Genomic DNA, 21,743 nt, shown 5'->3' with positions numbered 1-21,743 from the left:
AATTTTCACACAAAGCATGGTGGGAGTCAGGAATTTACTGCCTGAAAGGGTGGTGGAGGTGAGACTCTCATAATATTATAGAATAAAATCCCATAGAATTTAAGAAATATTTAGATGTGCACCTGCGATGCCAAGGCTCTGGAAAATGGGATTAGAATAATTACGTGGTTGTCTTTGAGAGGCACAGATACGATGGGCCAAAGGGCCTTTTCTGTGCTGTAGACCTCTTTGACTCAGCTGTACCAAAACGTCTAAAGACTGCTCTTTAGATTTACTTCTTACACAAGATTGTTCTAAGGTTACTTAGATTAAAGAGAGAAATTCCTTGCCTTTACAGCAAGTGGTAAGAGAAGCAAATAATTTGAATCCTTTTCAGTCAATTAGTGCTGAATGTTCAGAATGGTGGGAATGCCGGCGTGAGGCATATCCCTTCCTGCCCCTCCCATTCTCCATCCCCTGGCATCTTGAACTTGGTGTTGGTAGAACCTTGTTTTGATAAAAAATATCTTTTTCTTTTCTGCCCTGGATTGGAGTTTGCTTTTGGAACATAGAGCCAAAATCAAATTCACCTTCTGGAGACCTTTCAGTGTTAAATCGACCATAGATAATAGCTGGTGCTATTAGATATGAGTAGTAAATAGGTTCTAAAACCTAGTGGGAAAATCTTTGGAAGGTTTGCAAGAGTACATCTTTTTCAAAGCTTACACGTTAACAATTGGAACTTCTCTCCCATGAAGTTTCTACTCATTCTTTGCATAAAAGTCAACATCCGTTGTTAGGTCCATGCAGCCTAATGGCAGAAGACCTCACAGGTTAATTATCTGTTATACCAGTGAACAGAATGTACAATCTAACATTATGCTGTTGAGGTTTGCATTGGAAAGGGTTTATGTTGCTAACCATTCCTTCTGATCTTTGTTAAGTTATAAAACATCATGCCAACAGCCAATGTAGCTGAGGCTAAAATGACTCACTTGTCGGAATTCTGTTGTCCCGCCCATCATAGGAATAGGAGTGGGCGAGGGGCAGAACATAGGAAAGTCCATTGATCTCGGGCGCGATTTTCCAGTCTCGGGTCGAGTGAGGCCGTAAAATCCCGCCCGTTGACTTTATTACAGTGAAGGAATATACACTGAAGCGTGTTAAATTCGAATATAAAAACATCAAAGTAGCGCTTAACTTTCATTACAGCCTCAGGAAGCATCATTAAAAATTCTGAAGTCTTCGCAATCAATTCTCTTTAGTGATTGTTGAATGTGACTGCAGAGGTTGTCTGAGTAATTATTCAATCCTATTAAACCCCCAACCTGCCTATCCGCGGAGTGACAAAATAGCAAGGCTGAAGAGCACAGTGATTCAGTCCTTTTCCTGTCACATCAATATCCAAGCTAGCACAATGACCAAACAGAGTTGAACAACGAATTAACTTCAGCAGATAAGGACTCACCAAGCAAATTCAACTTAATTCGATTTGGATCCTGGGATTTTTATATACTTTTTTCCATGTGTTAAATAGACAGACTATTCAATGTTAAATTCAGTTGCTTGTTTACCATTATAGAATAGAATCCTTACAGGACGCCATTCGGCCCATTGAATTTGTATCGGCCACAATCCCACCCGGACCCTATTCCCATTTACCCTATTAGCATTTACGCTGCTAATCTCCCTGACAATAAGGCAATTTGAACAAACAAAGAACAGTACAGCACAGGAACAGGCCCTTCGGCCCTCCAAGCCTGCGCTGCTCATGCACCCAACTCGACCATTCGTTTGTATCCCTCTATTCCCATGCCAGTTAATCTCTATTGTATCCCTCTATTGCCATGGCCAATCAACCTCACCCCCACATCTTTGGAGTGTGGGAGGAAACCGGAGCATCTGGAGGAAACCCACGCAGACATGGGGAGAATGTGCAAACTCCACACAAGCTGTTACCCAAGGCTGGAATTGAACCTGGGTCCCTGGTGCTATGAGACAGCAACGCCAATCACTGTGCCACTGTGCCGCCCCAAATCAAGCACCAAGTTATATAGGGTGAGAAAATGGGATATGCAATATTCTGTTTGTTCCACCCCAGTTTGGCTTATTTGCTCGGTTGTAGCCACTAAACCAGCCACCTCAAGAGAGGGGCCTTTACTTCAGTTAGCTACCCAGCACATGCAGGCTGCCATTTCATCCTCAATATGGTGCTTTGGGAAAAAGCCCGTTGGGGGAATGATGACAGCAAACTAGCTTAACTGAATTCCGGACCTACCTTTATTAATCCAGTCGCAATCGTCCTCTGAAAGGCTTGGCCAGGGTGGTCAGAAAAATGTCCAGTGAATTAAATCTTCCAAAGCTATATTTGCGTGTTTTGTCAGTGCACTTCTGTTAAAAATTGAGCATTGCTGGATGTCATTTTTTGTTTTGTGAAAGGATGTTCTTGCATCTGGGTCTAGGATTAGCTTTTCCCAAGGTTGGCTAACCTGCATAGCTGCTGTGTGAGGTGGAAATACATTGTCCATTCAGTGAAACAAGGCCAATTTTTCTTTCAAGAGAAACAACAATACTGAATCCGCAAGCCCAGTTTGTTGGACTAATATTTGATTGGAGACTGAAGGGGAATCAGTTCAGAGTGCGTGCGCGCGCGTGTGTGTGTGTGTGTGTGTGTGTTTGTCTGTGTGTCTCTGTGTGTGTGTGTGTGTGTGTATGTGTGTGTAAAGTATGTGTCTGTCTGTCTGTGTGTGTCTCTCTGTCTGTGTCTGTCAATCTGTCTTTGTGTGTGTGTGTGTGTGTCTGTCTGTGTGTCTTTATGTTTGTCTGTGTGTGTGTGTGTGTGTGTGTCTGTCTGTGTGTGTGTGTGTGTGTGTCTGTTAGTATGTGTGTATGTGTGTGTGTGTGTGTGAAGCCTCCCAGTTGGATCCATTAGTCAGGCTTGGCTAATCATCAAGGCAGTTTGCCTGGAAAGCCTAGTTGCGCCAGAACTCTGCGTTATTTTTATTTCCTGGGGCAATTTTTTTATTAGTGAAAAATAACAGTTGTGAGAGGATGCTGTGCTCTGAACAGTTAGTGTTAAGTAGCTGCTGATCGCAGCATGTTTTATATGGAATGTACATTAAAAATCACATTTGCTGTGGTCATTAGTCAGCTTGAATGTGCGATGCTGGGGTCCTGGCTTAATATCAAGAGTTCTTTTTGACACCCACTTAAAACGTGTCTGCATTTCAAAACGAAAACTGGAATTTAAAAATGATCTGAAAAATGAAAAGGAGGCAAGTCCTCTCAGAGTTCTCCTTGATAAACACAAACCTGATCTATTAACGCGCAGAAAATGAGTTTGATTTCAAAATGTCATGAAAATCCTGCACTGTGTGCTGTACTTACTATAAGCCTGATACAAGAGCACATATCACGCAACTTGGAGCACTCATTCCTTTCAATTCTCGACGTTCTGCAGTTTATGAGCCATTCTGAAAATACAGAGAACATCCTCCTTAATAGGTGCGGCACGGTGGCACAATGGTTGGCACTGCTGTCTCACAGCTCCAGGGACCCGGGTTCAATTCCAGTCTCTGTGGAGTTTGCCCATTCTCCCCCTGACTGTGTGGGTTTCCTCCCACAGTCCAAACTTGTGCTGGGTTAGGTGGATTGACCGTGCTAAATTGTCCCTTGGTGTCTCAAGATGTCTAGGTTAGGAGTTTAATGGGATAAACAGAAAGCATTCCTTCTGGTTGTATCACAGCTTGGTGTGGGCTCCTGCTCTGCTGCAGACCGCAAGAAACTACAAAAGGTCGTGGATGTAGCCCAATCCATCACACAAACCAGCCTCCTATTCATTGATTCTGTCCAGACTTCCCACTGCTTCAACAAAGCAGCCAGTATAATTAAGGACCCCACGCACCCCAGACATACTGTCTTCCACCTTCTTCTCAGATACCAAAGTCTGAGGCCACGTACCAACCGACTCAAGAACAGCTTCTTCCCTAGTGCTGTCAGACTTTTGGATGAACCTTCCCCGCATTAAGTTGATCTTTCTCTACACTCTGTCTATGACTGTAACACTACATTCTGCACTCTCTCGTTTCCTTCTCTATGAACGGTATGCTTTGTGTGTATAGCGCTCAAGAAACAATACTTTTCTCTGTATACAAATACATGTGACAATAATAAATCGTATGTGGGGTTATAGGAATAGGGTCTATGGGGATGCTCTTTCGGTGAGTCCTCTTATGCCAACTTGATAGGCTGAATGGCCTCCTGCACCGTGGGGATTCTATGAAATCAGCCACGTGAGCTTCTGTGAAAGGCGAGCTAGCTTTGGGCAGTGAATCGAGAAGGACGCAGATGTCATTGCTGTGAATCATTGTGAGCAGCCCAGAGAGCTCTTACTCCCTGTCCAATCAACGCGTTGTTAATTCTGCCCGTGTGCAGTAATAATTATTCAATTACTGTGCTAATAAGAAAAGAATGAAGTGACAAATATGTTGTGTTGGGAAGTTTAAAGGTCTGTGAAGCAGAGGCAGTCTCTTTTCTCCCCCCACCCCCTCCCCGATCTTGAAAGGCCGGACATAACGATTTATAAATATAGATTCGATTTGTGATGTTTTCTTAAAAAAAACCGACATCGACCCACAGCATACATGTTATAGATTTCCTTCAGATCTCCCACTCGGCACATGAATACCTTGTGTAAGGTTAGAGGAGGAAATGTAGCAATAAGCTTTGTGAGCTAATTGAAAACACAAGCCTGCATTTAGCCTTGGGAAAAGATTCCTGCTACAGTGGTCTTACCTCAGTCGATTGCTCGCTGTGTTATATGAGATCAATGACATTTTTCCTCTCACGGCAAGAGATGTTTGTCACTAACTCCGGGCCGTTTGAGATCCAGTAAACTAGAATGCAAATTCTCAAGAGTCCAAGTCTAGTGATCTGGTGTTTTTTCTCCCCCACCTCTGCGGTCGAGTTAATGCAGTTAATGCTTCCTTACAGTGTACCCCGATATCTGCACCATTAGCCTGGTAGCAGTGGGAGACAGGAAGAAGCATGATGAACGAGTAGCTTTCTGGGAGGATGTGTACGGCTTTAAGATGTCCTGCATGAAGAAGGCAGTGATCCCAGAAGCTGTGGTGGAAGTGCTAAACCATGACACCCTCATTTCGGAGCCCTGCACCATCAAGGTATGTATTGCTCTGCCAGCCAAGAGTATTCATCAGATAAGCTGGCGAAGACATTGCTGACACACAAGTTTTTTTTAAAGTTGATTTATCAGTGTAGGCTTACACTAACACTGCAATGAAGTTACTATGAAAATCCCCTAGTTGCCACACTCTGGTGCCTGTTCGGGTACACCTGAGGGAGAATTTAGCACGGCCAATGCACTTAACCAACATGTCTTTCAGACTGTGGGAAGAAACCAGAGCACCCAGAGGAAACCCACGCACATATGGGGAGAACTTGCAGACTCTGCACAGACAGTGACAAAGCTGGGAATCGAACCCAGGTCCCTGACGCTGTGAGGCAGCAGTGCCATCCACTGTGCCACCCTTGGGTGGACTGGCAGAAAAAAACAGTGATTAAATAAAGGAAGAATGAATGATAAAGACAACCAGGAACGGGGAGGAACATAAATTTCCAAAGGTGCCTGACAGGAAGGAGAATAGGGGAGAAAATGAGAACAAAGGGGACAACAAGAGGCTAAACTACGGGAGCCAAAGAGAGGACAAATGCCTCTGTTCCTGCATGAAGAAGGCAGTGATTCCAGAAACTGTGGAGAAATTGCTTCACCCTGACACCCTCATTTTGTAGCCCTGCACCATCAAGGTATGTATTTGCCTGATTCCTGGCTTGGACCACTGTCCCTTCTTCGTGCAGGAACAGAAATATTTTTTATTTTGTCCGTAAGTGTTAAAAATGAGAGATGAAAAGGTTTGTTGGAGTAGGCTTGCATTGCAACGAAGTAGCTGTGAAAATCCCCTAGTCGCCACGCTCCGGCGCCTGTTCGGGTACACTGAGGGAGAATTTAACATGGACGGTGCAGCTAACCAGCACGTCTCCATGGCAGAAATAAATGCAAGCTGTCGGGATCATGAACATGCCTCACCGTCAGGGATAAAAGCTGGAATGGTTCACGTTGATTAAGCAGGGTGCCGCTGCAGTCCCGTGTTGGAACATAAACTGCCAGGTAGCGCCAAGCTCTGCTGAGCCCGAGACTCCCCGCTTTGTGCATTGTGTGATGATCTGTCATCTCTCAATGTGTGCCGGAGAGCAACCCAGAACAGAAATTCTGTCACATAAACAGGTTTTTTTTTCACAAATACCAATGGAGCGTAAAACAGGAAATTGGTTCCTGCTTACAGCAGCATTGTGCTATCTTGAAACAAGCCGAGATTTCGGAAAAATGGTGTTTGGAGAAGATTGCAGCACTGCATTTTAAAAGAAAGAAACATGGTTGTCTTATAAATCTTAATTCATTTTCAGTCTTGACTGCGAAACAATTAATAAATCATAAATTTAACCGAAAAATATTTGTATCACCACGGAGTTAAAGGATAACAGAGCTATTGTGATTAAGAACATAAGAACATAAGAACATAAGAAATAGGAGCAGGAGTAGGCCATCTGGCCCTTTGAGCCTGCCCCGCCATTCAATAAGATCATGGCTGATCTGTCGTGGCTGATCTGTCGTGGCTCAGTTCCACTTTCCCGCCCTCTCCCCATAACCCTTAATCCCCTCTCTTATCAAAAACCCATCAACCCGCTTCTTAAAAATATTTAGCGAGGCAGCCTCCACCACTTCAACGGGCAGAGAATTCCAGAGATTCACCACCCTTTGAGTGAAGAAGTTCCTCCTCAACTCCGTTCTGAACCGCCCCCCCTTTATCTTGAGGCTGTGCCCCCTAGTCCTACTGTCTTTTTTGAGCGGGAAGAGTCTTTCCACCTCTATCCTATCCATCCCATTCATCATCTTATACGTCTCAATGAGATCTCCCCTCATTCTTCTAAACTCTAACGAGTACAAGCCTAGTTTATTCAGCCTCTCCTCATAGCTCAACCCCCTCAACTCCGGTATCAGCCTAGTAAACCTCCTCTGCACTCCCTCCAAGGCCAAAATATCCTTGCGCAGGTGCGGCGCCCAAAACTGCACACAGTACTCCAGCTGCGGCCTCACCAATGCCCTATACAGCTGCAGCAAGACCTCCCTACTTTTATATTCAATCCCCCTCGCTATGAAATTGTTTGATTTGCTTTTGAAAATTACGAGTGAGTCTTCCACTACTTTTTCGGGAAGCACATTTCAGATCATCATCTCACTGGATAAAGAAAATCCTGTCCTCTTCCCCTGCTTCTGTTACCGATTAACAGTGCACCTTCGACTCGTCAACCCTCCTGCCAGTGGAAAAAGTTTCTCCCATCAAAAAGCTTCACCATTTTGAACACCTCTGCTGAACTTTTTTTTTGATCTAATGGAAGCATCGTGCCTTTGCTTTCTCCCCACCACCTTTGTCCGACCAAGTTCATAAGATATAGGAGCAGAATTAGGCCATTCGGCCCATCACGTCTGCTCTGCCATTTGATCATGGCTGGTGTACTTCTCATCCCCACTTTCCTGTCTTCCCCCCATAATCCTTCAACTCATTGCCAATTAAAAATCTTTGTAACTCCTTAAATTTACTCACTGTCCCAACATTCACTGAACTTTGGGGTAGCCAATTCCACAGATTCACAACCCTTTGGGAGAATTAGTTTCTCCTCAACTCTGTTTTAATTTTACTACCCCTTATCCCAAGATTATGACCTCTCGTCCTAGAATGCCCCCACAAGAGGAAGCATCCGCTTCACGTCTACTTTATCCATACCTTTTATCAATCCTCAATCTTAATACCTCAGTCTCCCCTCATTCTTCTAAATTCTAGAGAATATAGGCCTAAACTGTTCAATCTCTCTTCATATGACAAAGCTCTCATCTCTGGAATCAATCTGGTGAACCTCCTCTGAACTGCTTCAATGCCACTACATCTTTCCTCAAGTAAGGCGAGGATAGGGAGTGCTCCCAGTGTGCTGCTTTGCAACAAGAACCCTAAATGTTGTGGGCTTTATCTTCCCAAGGAGTGGCGGTCTGACAGTGACTGCCAGAGCTCTGCATTTCTTGCTCGGACTTCTGAACCAGGCCCCTTCAATACCTGTTCTCGGAGCCTATCCTTCTATTGCAGGATTGTCGGGGAGAAGCCAAGCCTCGCTCTCTTCTCATCAGTCTCAGCCTTATTTTAGTAAGCTTTCATCCAACAATACACTGCAAAGCTTTGGGATGTTTAGTTTTCACTCTGTAAAAACTAAACTCACTCTGTAAGTTTATAAGTGAGCTAAGTGGGTACAGTGCCAGCTAGGTGGGGTGGGTACAGTGCCAGCCGAGTAAGTTGGCAGTGTGGGTTGAGGGCTCAGCTAGATAGGGTGGCAAAGTGCTGGTTGATTTGGGGCCCCCCCCACCCTGTGCTGGTGGGGCAGGGGTTCTGGAGGGGAGTCCGATGGTCAGTGAGGAGTCAAATGATGGGAGGGTCAGCTGGAGGATGTGGTATGAGTCAGATGCCAGTGGGGGTTGAAGGGTCATTGAGAGGAGTGGGGCAGTGGGATGGTCAGAGGTTCAGTCAGGGAAGTCGAGTATGAATCGGGTGTCAGTGGGAGAGTTGGTGGGCTGAGGGGGTCAGGGGGAGTCACAGGGTCAGTTGGGGGAGTCAGAGGGTCAGTTGGTTTTGGTGGTGGGAAGATTGGTTGGGGGGGGGTGTTCAGATTTGGGTTAGATGTCAGCAGGGCAGTCAGAGGCTAGGGCGATATTAGAGAATTGAGGGACAGTTAGAGAGACACGGATGCTGTCAAAGGGTCAGGGGCAGTTGGTGGGATAGTCGGAAGTTGGGGAGGGGGTGGGATGAGCTGTTCAATAGGGAGTCAGGAGGTCAGTTGTAGAGTTACCCAGGCGTTAGATATGCTTATGCCTTTCTCCTGTCTAACGTTTCTGAGGTAACTGTTCAGATAAGTAAATGAGAATGCTCCAAATCCACTAACACTAACTGCCCATCAGAAGTTGAAACTTCCTGAGAAACTCCCATGGAGTGCTTCCTTTTGGACTTCCAAGGGGTACAGGCGAGGTGTGGACAAAGGAAACGGAACATTAACCTCAGGTGGGAATTTCCGGTCTTGCTCGAGTGAGGCCATGAAATCCCACCCATAACCATTTCCGGTATGCTATTTTTAACATCAGCGTGTTTACCATAGAATCCCTACAGTGCAGAAGAAGGCCGTTCGACCCATCAAGTCTGCACCAACAATGATCCTACCCAGGCCATTCCGTAACCCCACAGATTTACCCCGCTAATCCCTCTGACACTAAAGGGCAATTTAGCATGCCCAATTCACCTAACCTGCACATCTTTGGAGTATGGGAAGAAACCAGAGCAGCTGGAGGAAACCCATGCAGACACGGGGAGAACGTGCAAACTCCACACAGATAATGACCTAAGTACTTGAATAAAACTTAAAATACATTCCGAAAAGTCAAGGACAGAAACATTGCTGCTTAAATTTAGAACTGCAGCCAATGAGAAATAATCTGAAACAAAGGCAACAATGAATATGTGTTGCCGGGTTGATATTTGCGTGAGGGTGGGTGAGCACTGAGTGAAAAAGTCTGAGCTTCAATGCTGGGACTCCAGCTATTGATTAGATGCATTGGCCAAGCTGAATTCTCCCTCAGTGTACTTGGACAGGCACCAGAGAGTGGCGACCAGGGGATTTTCACTTCATTGCAGTGTTAATGTAAGCCTACTTGTGACACCAATAAATAAATAAATTGAGACCTGTGATCTGGGTTCAGCAGTTCTGAATTGGCAGAGGGAGGAGGGGTAACAAATTGAAGCCGCCACGGACGCACAGAAGGAGAGGAATGAAATATATAAGGAAGCAAGAGATTGTATCGATCTTTACATCCTCAGGATATTCTACAGCGCTCGACTGCATTACTTTTGAAGTGTGGCCACTATTTTGCGGCAAGCACAGCAGATGAATGTTTAATCTGTCTGGTTTTTAACGCTGTTGGTTGGAGATTTGGTTATGGTTTAACCGCAGCAAAGTGTGATGCGTAGTTAAATCAAAGTGAAGAATTACACCCAAGGCTGGATTTGAGGTTTCAGGTAATATAGACTAGGTGGCCAGCTCAGCACCTGCCCATCTAGTTCACCCCCGCTAATACATAAGAACATAAGAAATAGGAGCAGGAGTAGGCCATCTAGCCCTTCGAGCCTGCCCCGCCATTCAAAAAGGGTGGACACTGAAATCGGCAACAACCCACCCATCTGTCATTAAATAATTAAGCATAACTTAGGCATGTTAACAAGCCCATTGACCTGAGTCAAATGCAGGTTCGCAAGGACAGTTGGGTAAGAATGGGCAGGCCATTTTTTAAAGCTTACCTGAGCAAAGGTGGAAAGTGGGGGAGGGAGGAAGAGGATACCTCTTTCAGGGGGTGCTCTGCCCTTATTAGGGGCACCACCACCCACCTTGATATGTGACCCTCTCTCATCACATTCTTGCTTTGCCGCTTACCCAACAGAACTTGCCCCAACACCCCCACCCCATCCCTTTCTATCCCCCCCCTACACTGGATTCTAGGATGCCTGCCCACTTTAAAAGCCATGAACTTGTCCTTGAGGTAGCCATCAGTCTGTCACTTCTTGCTGCAGTCCTCCATAGCAAAGAGTCTTAGTTCTCATCAATGCAAACATCACTTCGTTTTTTAGGAGCAGTGAGTCGCCATTTATTAATCCATGTCTGGATCTAAGACTTGACAAGCTTACATAAAGAAAGCCGGATTGAAATTAACTAAACATTGCTAAGAACAATGTGGTGGTTAAAATATGGGCAGTGGTCTCTGGGTAATTTATTATAGATTCTATTTCACACTCTGCAGCACATGAACATTTAACGGACAGTGGTTTTATAATGAATGAAACGTCAGTGAGTGACATTAAGGCTAGGTACTTCCACGTGTTCATTTGCCCAAAGGAATGTTTTCCTGGTTTATATTCCTTACAAGTACGTACTTCTTGAAGTGTCAGAAAATAACAATGTTAGCTTTCATTTGCTCAATCTAATGCTTTTTTGCCATGGCGTAGAAGCTCCATATTGATGTTTAAGTAGCTGAATAATACAAAGGTTGGTGTAGAACTCTTATTTATCACTGTTGTGAAAAGCACTCAGCCGCACAGAATGCCTTGAGGGAATGTTTCCACAGTTCCTTGAAATCCAATTTCATTAGGTTAAACATCAAATGGAGACAATTAATGAAAAGAACCTGTAATTCTCATTTAATATGTAAATAAAATGAATTCAAAGTAAAATTAGTCATCCTTGTGTTTGGGGAGTGTGTGATGACAAAACTGACTCACATTATGCTTTAGATTGTGTTCCTTTTGATCTCTCAACAATGTGGCAGCTCTAATGAAATGAGGTATGGAGAATTGTACAGCATAGAATGAGGCCATTCAGCCCATCACTTGTAGACGAGAATGAGGAATTTAAAAAACAAAAACAATGTTAGCTTTTATTTGCTCAACTCAGCACAGCTGGCTCCTTGAAAGAACCATCTAGTTAGTTCCTGCCGACCAGCTCCTTCTCTTTTGCCCTTTATAACTTTGTACCATTTAGTTTACATTGCATCACCTCATCCTTCAGTGGCGTTGACTGCTTTGCGCAATAGTCATAAGTAAGAGGTGTACACCAAGCTTTCCATCAATCAGCTCCTGAAAAATCACTTTACTGGTTGTGCAGTTTGTACTCAATTGTCAGTGTCTTTGTTATGTGATTACTAGACACAGCTATGCACATGACCATGAGTCTAAAGTTATTCACTTACAGCATCAGTCATCACGGCTTACCAATTTTATGGCCAAGTTGCATTTGAACATATGAATTAAGAGCTGGACCAGGCCATTCTGCCATTTGAGCAGACCATTCTGCCATTTGAGCAGACTATTATGCCCCTCGATCAGGCCATTCTGCCCTTTAAGCAGACCATTCTGCCCCTCGAGCAGGCCATTCTGTCCTTTCAGCAGGCCATACTGCTCTCCAAGCCTGCTCCCCCATTCAGTAAGATCATAGCTGATCCGTTTCTGTTTTTCAAATTCCTTATTCCCATCTACAAGAGGTGAAGCTGGAGAGGCTGAACAATATAAAGAATCTTTTATCAGCCCAGTGATGTGGATCTGTGGATGAAAACCAAAATATTGTAGTGTTAGGAAATCTGAATACAACACAGAAAATGCTGGGTAAAGGCAAAATACTGCGGACACTGGAATCTGAAAGAAAAACAGAAAATGCTGGAGAAACTCAGCAAGTCTGACAGCATTTGTGGAGGGAGAATAGAACCATTGTTTCGAGTCAGGATGATCCTTCTTTGGAGCTGAAACACTCAGCAGGTCAGCCGATTTCTGTCACAAATAAGACCATCGTCAAATTGTGCATTCACATCTATCCCCCAATAACTTTTGGTTTGCTTGCCCAACAAGAATCTTTCTACTTCCCCCTTAAAAACATTCAATGACCCTACCTGTTTACTGAGGCAGGGAATTCCAAAGTTGCACAATGCTGAAAGAAAAAGTTCCCCTCATCTCTGTCCTAAAAGGTTAACAAATGAACCATGACTGTTGGTTTGTATGACTCACAGATCAGAAATTGGATTCCTGTTGCAGTAAAGTAAAATATCTGGAACTCCCAACCTAACAGCAGTTACACTGTGGGTGTAGCTGCACCACACACTGGTTCAAAAAGGTAGCTCACCTTCTCATAGTCATTTGCAGGCGCACAATAGATGCTGACATTGCCAGAGATGCGTACATCCGACAGATGAATATTTTTTAAAAAGCATCAGTGAACCTGTCCGATATGTTTGATGCAGCAGGTTTACTGATGGAAAAGTCGTAGAATTAGACAGAGGTGTACAAATAGCGAATCTCAGATCTGACGATATGCAAACTGGTGGCTTCAAAAAACCGGACATTTTCTTCCTGAGCTCCAAGTTACTTAGGGAACGTTGATGTCACTCTCCACCCAACACAACCAGTCTGAAAGACATGCCGGTTAGGTGCATTTACCCAAACAGGTGCCAGAGTGTGGTGACTAGGGAATTTCACATTGCAGTGCATGGAAGCCTTACTTGTGACTAATAAATAAACCATAAACTTTAACCCAGTTCGGAAATGTTTGAGAAGTTGCTGCATTGGAGTGTTGGAGTTCCAAGTATTGATTGACTTTGTGCATCTGATGTTTAATTTTCAGTTCCAACAATGGGGTATATTTATCAGCTCTTCAATTTGATTCATCCTTTCTGTTTTTAAACAGGGTACACTTAGAATGGGGAGTGGGGGAGGCATGAAAGAGTTATTAGATCCAATGAGTGAGAAGTGATATAATGTGAGTGATGACATGGCCATTAACATAAAGTGGCTTTCAACAATATCATTTGGTTTTCCAGTGTCTCCTCTTCACTGAATAAATGAATTCTGATTATTACTTTTCCAAAAACTGGTGTGCTCCAAAACCTGGCACAGAGTCGGTCTCTAGATTACCAAATATGAGGTGCTCTATGTGTAATAAGTTTCCAACACATGCCCAAAATTAATTGTGAATTTGATTTGATTTAGTATTGTCACATGTATTAATATACAGTGAAAAGTATTGTTTCTTGCGCACTATACACACAAAGCTTATCATTCATAGAGAAGGAAAGGAGAGAGTGCAGAACCATGGTGTTAGTCATAGCTAAGGTGTGGAGAAAGATCAGAACATGGTGTTTCAGGCTTGGCTAGGGTGTGGAGAAGGATCAGCTTAATATATGGGTAGGTCCATTCAAAAGTCTGATGGCATCAGGGAAGAAGCTGTTCTTGAGAGAGTTAGCCTGGAATCTTAGACTTTTGTATCTTTTTTGCAATGGAAGAGAGTATGTCCAGGGTTTGTGGTGTCCCTGTTTATGTTGGCTGCTTTTCCAGGGAGGTGGAAAGTGTAAACGGAGTTAATGGATGCAAGGGGCCAGAGGAATGCAGGGGGAGCACTTTTGCCGTATCGTATTCCAGGAACATCTCGGATTGCAAATGATTTTGACTACTCCTTCTAACTCTTGCTCTCTATCAAGACCATAAGTGTATCATTCAAGAGTAATGTTTAAAACTGGTTCAGGAAAAGCATCCAGAGTCAAGGGATTGTTCCCAGCTCATTTATTGTGTCTGTATGATATTTCCTTTTATTATGTTCAACTTCCATTGGACGCACAGGATTTTTTTTGTACAAACGAGAAAGGAAGATTCAAAATGCAGTTTTAATTTATACCAAAAATGCGTTAAACTGGATCAGGTGATTATTGACTCCTTGGGCAGGGTTTTACAGCCTTGCTTGACCCAAGACTGGAAAATCCAGCCTGAGGTCAACTGACCTTCCCATTGTCCACCCCTCTCCCACTCCAATTCCAGAGGCGGGTGGGATGGTAGAACAATCTGTGTGAACTACGTAGCATGTACTAAAGTTGTATTATTTGTGCGAAATGATTTTTGTGTATGAAATTATTTTTTATGATAGTCATTGGTGCTGCAGTTCTGAAATGTGGACTTTACATCAACCAGTGTAGCAACTAATAGTGAAACAGTAATACATTAAGAACATTGGAATATATTTAAGGTATTACTGCTGAGTTGAATTACTCGATCAACGTCGAAACAATGTTGGAAAATTATCAGGTTGTTAAGAATGAATTCCTAAGTGGCCTTGCTTTCAGAGTCAAAACTTCATAATTCACAAACCTGGCTTGAGTCAGTGAATGTGGCATTAGAAACCAGATGGGACAGTTTGGAATCCTGTTTTGCAGTTTTCAGAGTATCATAGAATCCCTATAGTGCAAAGGGAAGCCATTCGGCCCATCAAGTCTGTACCGACAACAGTTCTACCCAGGCCCTCTCCCCATAACCTCATATATTGATCCTGCTAATCCCCTTGACACTAAGGGACAATTTAGCATGGCCAATCCACCTAACCCGCACATCTGTGGAATGTGGGAGGAAACCAAAGTACCTGGAGGAAACCCATGCAGACACGGGGATAACGTGCAGACTCCTCACGGTTAGTCACCCAGAATCAAACCCAGGTCTCTGGCGCTGTGAGGCAGCAGCACTAACCACTGTGCCACCACGCAGCCCCAACAGAACACCAAGTTACATTGTGTGCGAAAATGGGATATGTGATATTCTGTTTGTTCTGTCATATTATGACTTGTTTATTTGGTTTGTGCTGGTGTATTAATTAATACTTCCCTGGAAATCTTCCCTTGTTTTCCAGGCAATAGACTGCAATACAGTCGGAATTTCAGATCTGGATTTCACCTCTGAATTCTCACTGAAGATAACAGAGGATCATGAATGTGTGGTAAGTTGGCTTACTTCAACTGAAAACCAAATTAGATCTAGAAGATGGATACATCTACTTACTGATGTAAATTAATTTGGTAATAGTCGAGTAATGAAGTGAATTAACGTTTAAAGAAATAGGTATTTGCTTTGTTCATTGAGTGGTTATACATCTTAATCAACTTGAGTCATGCCAGTTTGTTAATTCCATCACAACTCCCTGCAATCAAATGTTAGGCATATTTATGGGTCTTTTAACAATGTTTCTTGCCACTATTTTACCTTTTATAGTTACTTCCTTGTATGAGGTTCCCAATTCATGGAATAAAGTGACGGCAGCAACATGGAAAAAAAGTTGCCTGAATAATAGGAAGCTGAGAGTAATGGTCAGTGGTTATTTTTCAGGCTGGAGAAAGGTTTGCAATGCTGGTTCCCTGGGGTCTGTATGGGGACTCTTGTTTTTCCAGATGTACATTGAAGATCTAGATCTTGGTGTTCAGGGGTTAGTTTCAAAGTTTGTGGATGATAGAAGGTTGAGAGGTGACCTAATTGAGGCATACAAGATGATCAGAGAGTTAAATGGGGTGGATAGTGAGAACCTTTTTACTCAGATGGTGATGGCTAACACGAGGGGACATAGCTTTAAATTAAGGGGTGGTAGTTATAGGACGGATGTCAGAGGTAAGTTCTTTACTCAGAGGGTAGTAAGGGCGTGGAATGCCCTGCCTGCAGCAGTTGTGGACTCGCCAACTTTAAGGGCACTCAAATGGTCAGTGGATTGGCATATGGATAACATTGGAATAGCTTAGGTTAGAGGGTCATTAGATTGGTTCCGCTGGTCGGCGCAACATCGAGGGCCGAAGGGCCTGTACTGCACTGTTATGTTCTATGATAGAAAAGGTGGAAGCATTGTAAACTGTGAAGAAAACAGTGTGGAACTTCAGAGGCATGGAGACAAGTTGCTGAAGTGGGTAGATAGATGGCAGATGAGTTTCAATGCAGAGATATGCGAGGTGTTACATTGTGGTGAGAAGAACATGGAGACACAATATAAAATAAGGAGTAAAATGTTAAAAGGGGAACTGGGGCAGAGGGACCTGGGTGTATATGTGCATAGATCATTAAAGTTGGCAAGACAGATGGAGAGAGCAGTTGAATGCAGAGCATGCAGTATTCTGGGCTTTATTAATAGGAGCATAGCGTACAAGAGCAAGGAAGTAATGCTGAACTTAAACAAGATACCAGTTAGACCTCAGCTAGAATATTGTGTACAGTTCAGGGCACCACACCATCTGAAGGATGTGAACACTTTGGAGAGAGCGCATAAGTGGTTTACAAATATGGCTCTCGAGATGAGAAACTTCAGTTATGAGGATAGACTGGAGAGATTGGGGACTGTTCTCCTCGGAATGAAGAAGGCTAAGAGGAGGTTCAGTAGAGGGGACTGGACAGAGTAGACGTTCCCCCTCGTAAAAGGGTCAGAAACGAGAGGGCACAGGTTTAAAGTGATTTGCAAAAGAAGTAAATCTGCTGTGAGAACATGTTTCTTCACACAACCAGTAGTGAGAGTCTGGAATGCGCTGGCTGGATGTGGTGGAGGCAGGTTTAATCTCTGATACAGTTACAACCTAGTTATTGATAACATGCTATACATGTATAAACCACTTAGCAATTTATTTCAAATTGTTTATATTTTCTTTGCTGTTGAACCTGATGCAAAGACATCATAGAATCCCACAGTGCAGAAGGAGGCCATTCGGCCCATCAAGTCTGCATCAATCATATCCTACCCAGGCCCTATCCCCATGTGTTTACCCTAGCTAGTCTCCCTGACACTGAGAGACAATTGAGCATGGCCAATCCACTTAACAGCGCATCATTGGACTGTGGGAGGAAACCGGAGCCCCCGGAGGAAACCCACGCAGACACGGGGAGAAAGTGCAATCCCCAGGCAGACAGTGACCCAAGCCGCGAATCGAACCCGGGTCCCCGGCACTATGAGGCAGCAGTGCTAACCACTGGGCCACTCAAGCCGTAAGGCAGTTAGTAATCCTCTGTTTTTGTTTCCACCCCTTTCATGCCAGAGGAAGTACACCTGAACTCACATTTTGAATATTTACAGCTTGGTATTAGAATTACAGAACATGTGGCTTATGGGCATTGATGATCTTTCAGCTAAAGTCAGTGCTAATTAAATCTAAGTGATATGCTGCCAACTCACCTACTACAACAACCTGGGTTTTTAAGTCTGTTTTAACATTGCCAAATGTCCCAAGGCATTTCACAGCAGGATTTTCTAATTCAAACTAATAGCCAGATAGATGAATATGGACTATATAGGTTTTAAGAAGCAATTTAAAGGAGGGGCAAAGAGTGACAGATCGTAGGGCCAAGATAGCTGAAGGCATTACCACCAGTGATTACTGTGAGGTACCTACCTCCTGATTGCCAAAAGTCTGTGCACCATCCACAAGACACAAGTCAGGAGTATGATGGAATACTCTCCACCTGCCTGGATGAGTGCAGCTCCAACAACACTCGAAGCTCAATACCATCCAATACAAAGCAGCCCGCATGATTGATATTATACCCACAAACATTCACTCCCTCCACCACTGACACACAATAGCAGCCATGTGTACTTCTATAAGATGCACTGCAGGAACTCACCACAGCTCCTTTGCCAGCACCTTCCAAATCCATGACCTCTACTCTCTAAAAGTAAAAGGGCAATAGCTACATGGGGAACACCGCCATCTGCAAGTCTGTCTCCAAGCCACTCACCATCCTGATTTGATAATATATTGCTGTCTCTTCAATATTACTCAGTCAGAATTCTGCTTAATAGCACTGTGGATGTACCTACACCAGATGGTCTGTAGCAGTTCAAGAAGACAGCTCAGCAATACCTTCTCAAGGGCAGTTAGGGGTGGGCAATAAATTCTGGCCTAATCAGTGATGCCCACAACCCAAGATGGAATAGAGAAAAAAATTAAAACAGGAGGTGTGCAAGGGGCCAGAATTGGGGAGATGTTTATATCATCAAAGGCTGTAAGGGCATTACAGACAAGGGGAGAAGTGAGGTCATGGAGGCTGTATGGTAATCAGTGTAGGTCAGCAAGCACAAGGTCAGTGAGTGAATGGGACTTAACACAAGTTAAGAAATGGGCAGCAGACCTTTGGATGACCTGAAGATTATGAAGGAGGAAAGGCGCCGGCTGTCTTGGGCCTTAAGCTCTGGAATTCTCTCACTCTCTGCCTCTGTACCTCTCTCTCTTCCTTTACAACCTGCCCCTTTGACTGAGATATTCGTCATCTGTCCAGATTTCCTGCCCCGCGATATTGACTATACTTCAAAAGTACATCATGGGTTGTAAAACGCATCGGGATGTCTTCAGGTGTGAAAAATACAAGTTTTTGTTTCTTGAATATCTTCTTACATTGCTGAGAGTCAAACTTCATTTGCTAGCACTCCTGTACATAGACAATACAAGTAGAAATGTGGAGCCAATCTCTTATGGGGCCGGCATTAGAAAAACCTCAAAATCTAGTTTCATCAACGCACAAAACTGTGATAAGTATCTGGAGCAAGTTACCAATGCCATAATACAACTATAATGTCACCACGTCAGAAGGTCAGAAGTGGGGATGTTCGTCAATGATTGCACAATGTCCAGCACATTTCGTGACTCCCCGGATACTGAAGCAGTCCATGTTCAAATGCAACAAGATCTGGACAATATCCAGGCTTGGGCTGACAAGTGGCGAGTAACATTTGCACCACGCAACTGCCAGGCAATGACCATCACCAATAAGAGACTCTCTAACCACCGCCCCTTGACATTCAATGGTATTACCATCACTGAATCCTCACTATCAACATCCTTGGTGTTACCATTGACCAGAAACTCAACTAGACTCACCACATAAACACAGTTGCTACAAGAATAGGCCAGAGGTCAGGAATACTGTGGCAAGTAACTCACCTCCTGACTCCCCAGTGCCTATCCACCATCTATAAGGCACAAGTCAGGAGTGTGATGGAATACCCCCCACTTGCCTGGATGGGCACAACTCCAACAATACTCAAGAAAATTGACACTATCCAGGACAGAGTAGCCTGCTTAATTGGCATTATGTCTACAAATATCCACTTTCTCCATCACCGACACCTAGCACTGTGTACAAGATGCAGTGCAGCAATTCACCTAAGTTCCTTATACACCACCTTCCAAATCCACACCCAGTTCCATTGAGAAGGACAAGGGTAGCAGATACAGGGGAATACCGTCACCTGCAAATTCCCCTCCAAGCCACTCACCATCCTGACTTGGAAATATGTTACCATTCCTTTGCAGTGCTGGGTCAAAATCCAAGAATTCTTTCCCCAGCGGTATTGTGGGTCAACCTACAGAACATGGACAGCAGCGATTCAGAAGGGCGGATTACCAGCACCTTCTCAAGGGCAACAAGGGATGGGCAATAAATGCTGCCCAGCCAGCGACGCCCATGTTCCAGGAATGAATTAAAAATAACCATAGTCCCAGATGAGGCAGGCTGAGGGCTAGGCGGGGTGGTGATGTCGAGGCTGGCCCAGACACAACAGGGAAGGCCAGCAATTGGGCGATGTGGGGTCGCAGGGCTGGCCAGCGATTGGTAGTGTGGGTCTACTGCGCTGAACTCGGCGCTGGCAGATCGGTGCTTGCACAGTGTCCTGCTCAGCACTATGTCGCTGGCCTCTCCACTGAATTTTTGCAAGATTTCCATAAGTAGACAGAGTGTGGGAGATGCATTTTGAAAATCCTGTTGAAAAAACCAGCGGGATTTACTCCAGTTTTTACACAAATTCGACACTTTAGAAATTTTTTGGGAAAATCACCCCTGCCACTTTTTTCCCTTAGAGAGCCAGTGATGATTCCCATTTTCTCATTTAACACCTGCGGACCCACTTTTTGTTTCCTCTCTTGTGGCACGACCATCCCCCTTTGCCTGGTCCCTTCATGCTTTTGGTCATTGAAGATCTCCTGCTTTCCACTCGATCTGACTGTTCTCCCCTACTTCCAACACACTGACCAGAATTTTCCCGTCCCGCTCGCCATGGGAATCCTAGCGGGCAGGGGGCAGACCACGCAAAGATCTGTTGACCACTGACTCTCCACTTGTTTAAAGTCTGTTATAGCCCTTAACTATTTGCAGTTCTGATGAAAGGCCGTCAGCCTAAAATGTTAACCCTGTTTTGCTCTGCGTGTGTGCAATCTGGCCTGCTGAGTATTTCCAACGTTTTTGGTCTTTATTTCAGATTTCCAGCATCCGGGTATTTTGCTCCTGTAGGATTTGGACTCCAAAAGTGAAAATATCATGACAATATATATAGACTGATGTTGTCTCATACCAGGCCTTATGGCTTATCCTGTACAATAATCCTGCATTATTAACAGCCATTCTTTCTTGTACTAAAGATCAATACTGCATCAGATTATGACCAACCAAGTGAACTCCCATTATTGAACGGTTGGTTTGTACTCCAATTTTAGTGGAATTGGCAAATTTCCTTCTTTAGTACTTACTCCAGAGCTATAATAATGCAAGAACACCCAAAATTGCACCGCAGACTCAACAGACCTGCAGTTTGAAAGTCAGATTTATAGGAAACTCTCAGGTTTGAGCCTCTGGTTTGCGCAGAGGTAACTAATCTCAGTCAGGCTGGCGCAGCGATGCCACAAGGGTGGAGGCAGTGGCACAGTGGTATTGTTGTTGGGCTAGTAATCCAGAGATCCAGGGTAATGCTCTGCGGACCTGAGTTCAAATCCCACCATGGCAGATGATGAAATTTGAATTCAATAAAAACCTGGAAATAAAAGTCCAATCATTGTCGATTTGTTGTGGGGAGGCGATGGTTTCGTGGTATTATCAGTGGACTATTATTCCAGAAACTCAGCAAATGTTCTGAAGATCCAGGTTCGAATCCCGCCATGGCAGCTAGTGGATTTTGAATTCAATAAAAAAAAATATGGAATTAAGAATCTACTGATGTCCATGAAACCATTGTTGATTGTCGGAAAAGCCCATCTGGTTCACTCATGTCCTTTAGGGAAGGAACTTTGCAGAGTGCAGAGTGGTAGCGGAGGCCTCAGTGGCCCCGAGCCCCCCATTAGAACCCACCCGGGCCAAGTGGGGAGTGCCAAAGTGCCCCCTGAGCATTGCCATTTTGCCCCTTGGGCAGTGCCAGGGTGCCAAGCTGGCAATGCCCGGGGGCATCCCTCCAGCCCCTCACCCTTAACCTCCTGGGGGGCCTCGATGGCCTCCCTTTCCTTGATGTGGATA

General features: G+C 44.2%; 1 protein-coding gene across 2 annotated transcripts in view; it reads left to right on the top strand.

The window, feature by feature from the left end:
- Window positions 1-21,743, top strand: part of prmt3 (protein arginine methyltransferase 3) — a 206,019-nt gene that overhangs the window by 103,054 nt on the left and 81,222 nt on the right. For both annotated transcript variants that reach the window (XM_080191539.1, XM_080191538.1), the window contains 2 exons: window positions 4,972-5,159; window positions 15,352-15,438. In XM_080191539.1, the coding sequence (XP_080047665.1) occupies window positions 4,972-5,159; window positions 15,352-15,438 (275 nt within the window). The remainder of the gene's footprint in view (window positions 1-4,971; window positions 5,160-15,351; window positions 15,439-21,743) is intronic.

This window comes from Carcharhinus amblyrhynchos, chromosome 6 (genome assembly GCF_965287045.1).
Source record: "Carcharhinus amblyrhynchos chromosome 6, sCarAmb.v2.hapA, whole genome shotgun sequence".
NCBI classification, from domain to species: Eukaryota; Metazoa; Chordata; class Chondrichthyes; order Carcharhiniformes; family Carcharhinidae; genus Carcharhinus; species Carcharhinus amblyrhynchos.
The sequence above is the reverse complement of the archived record's forward strand: the minus strand, read 5'-3'. Positions and strand labels throughout refer to the sequence as shown.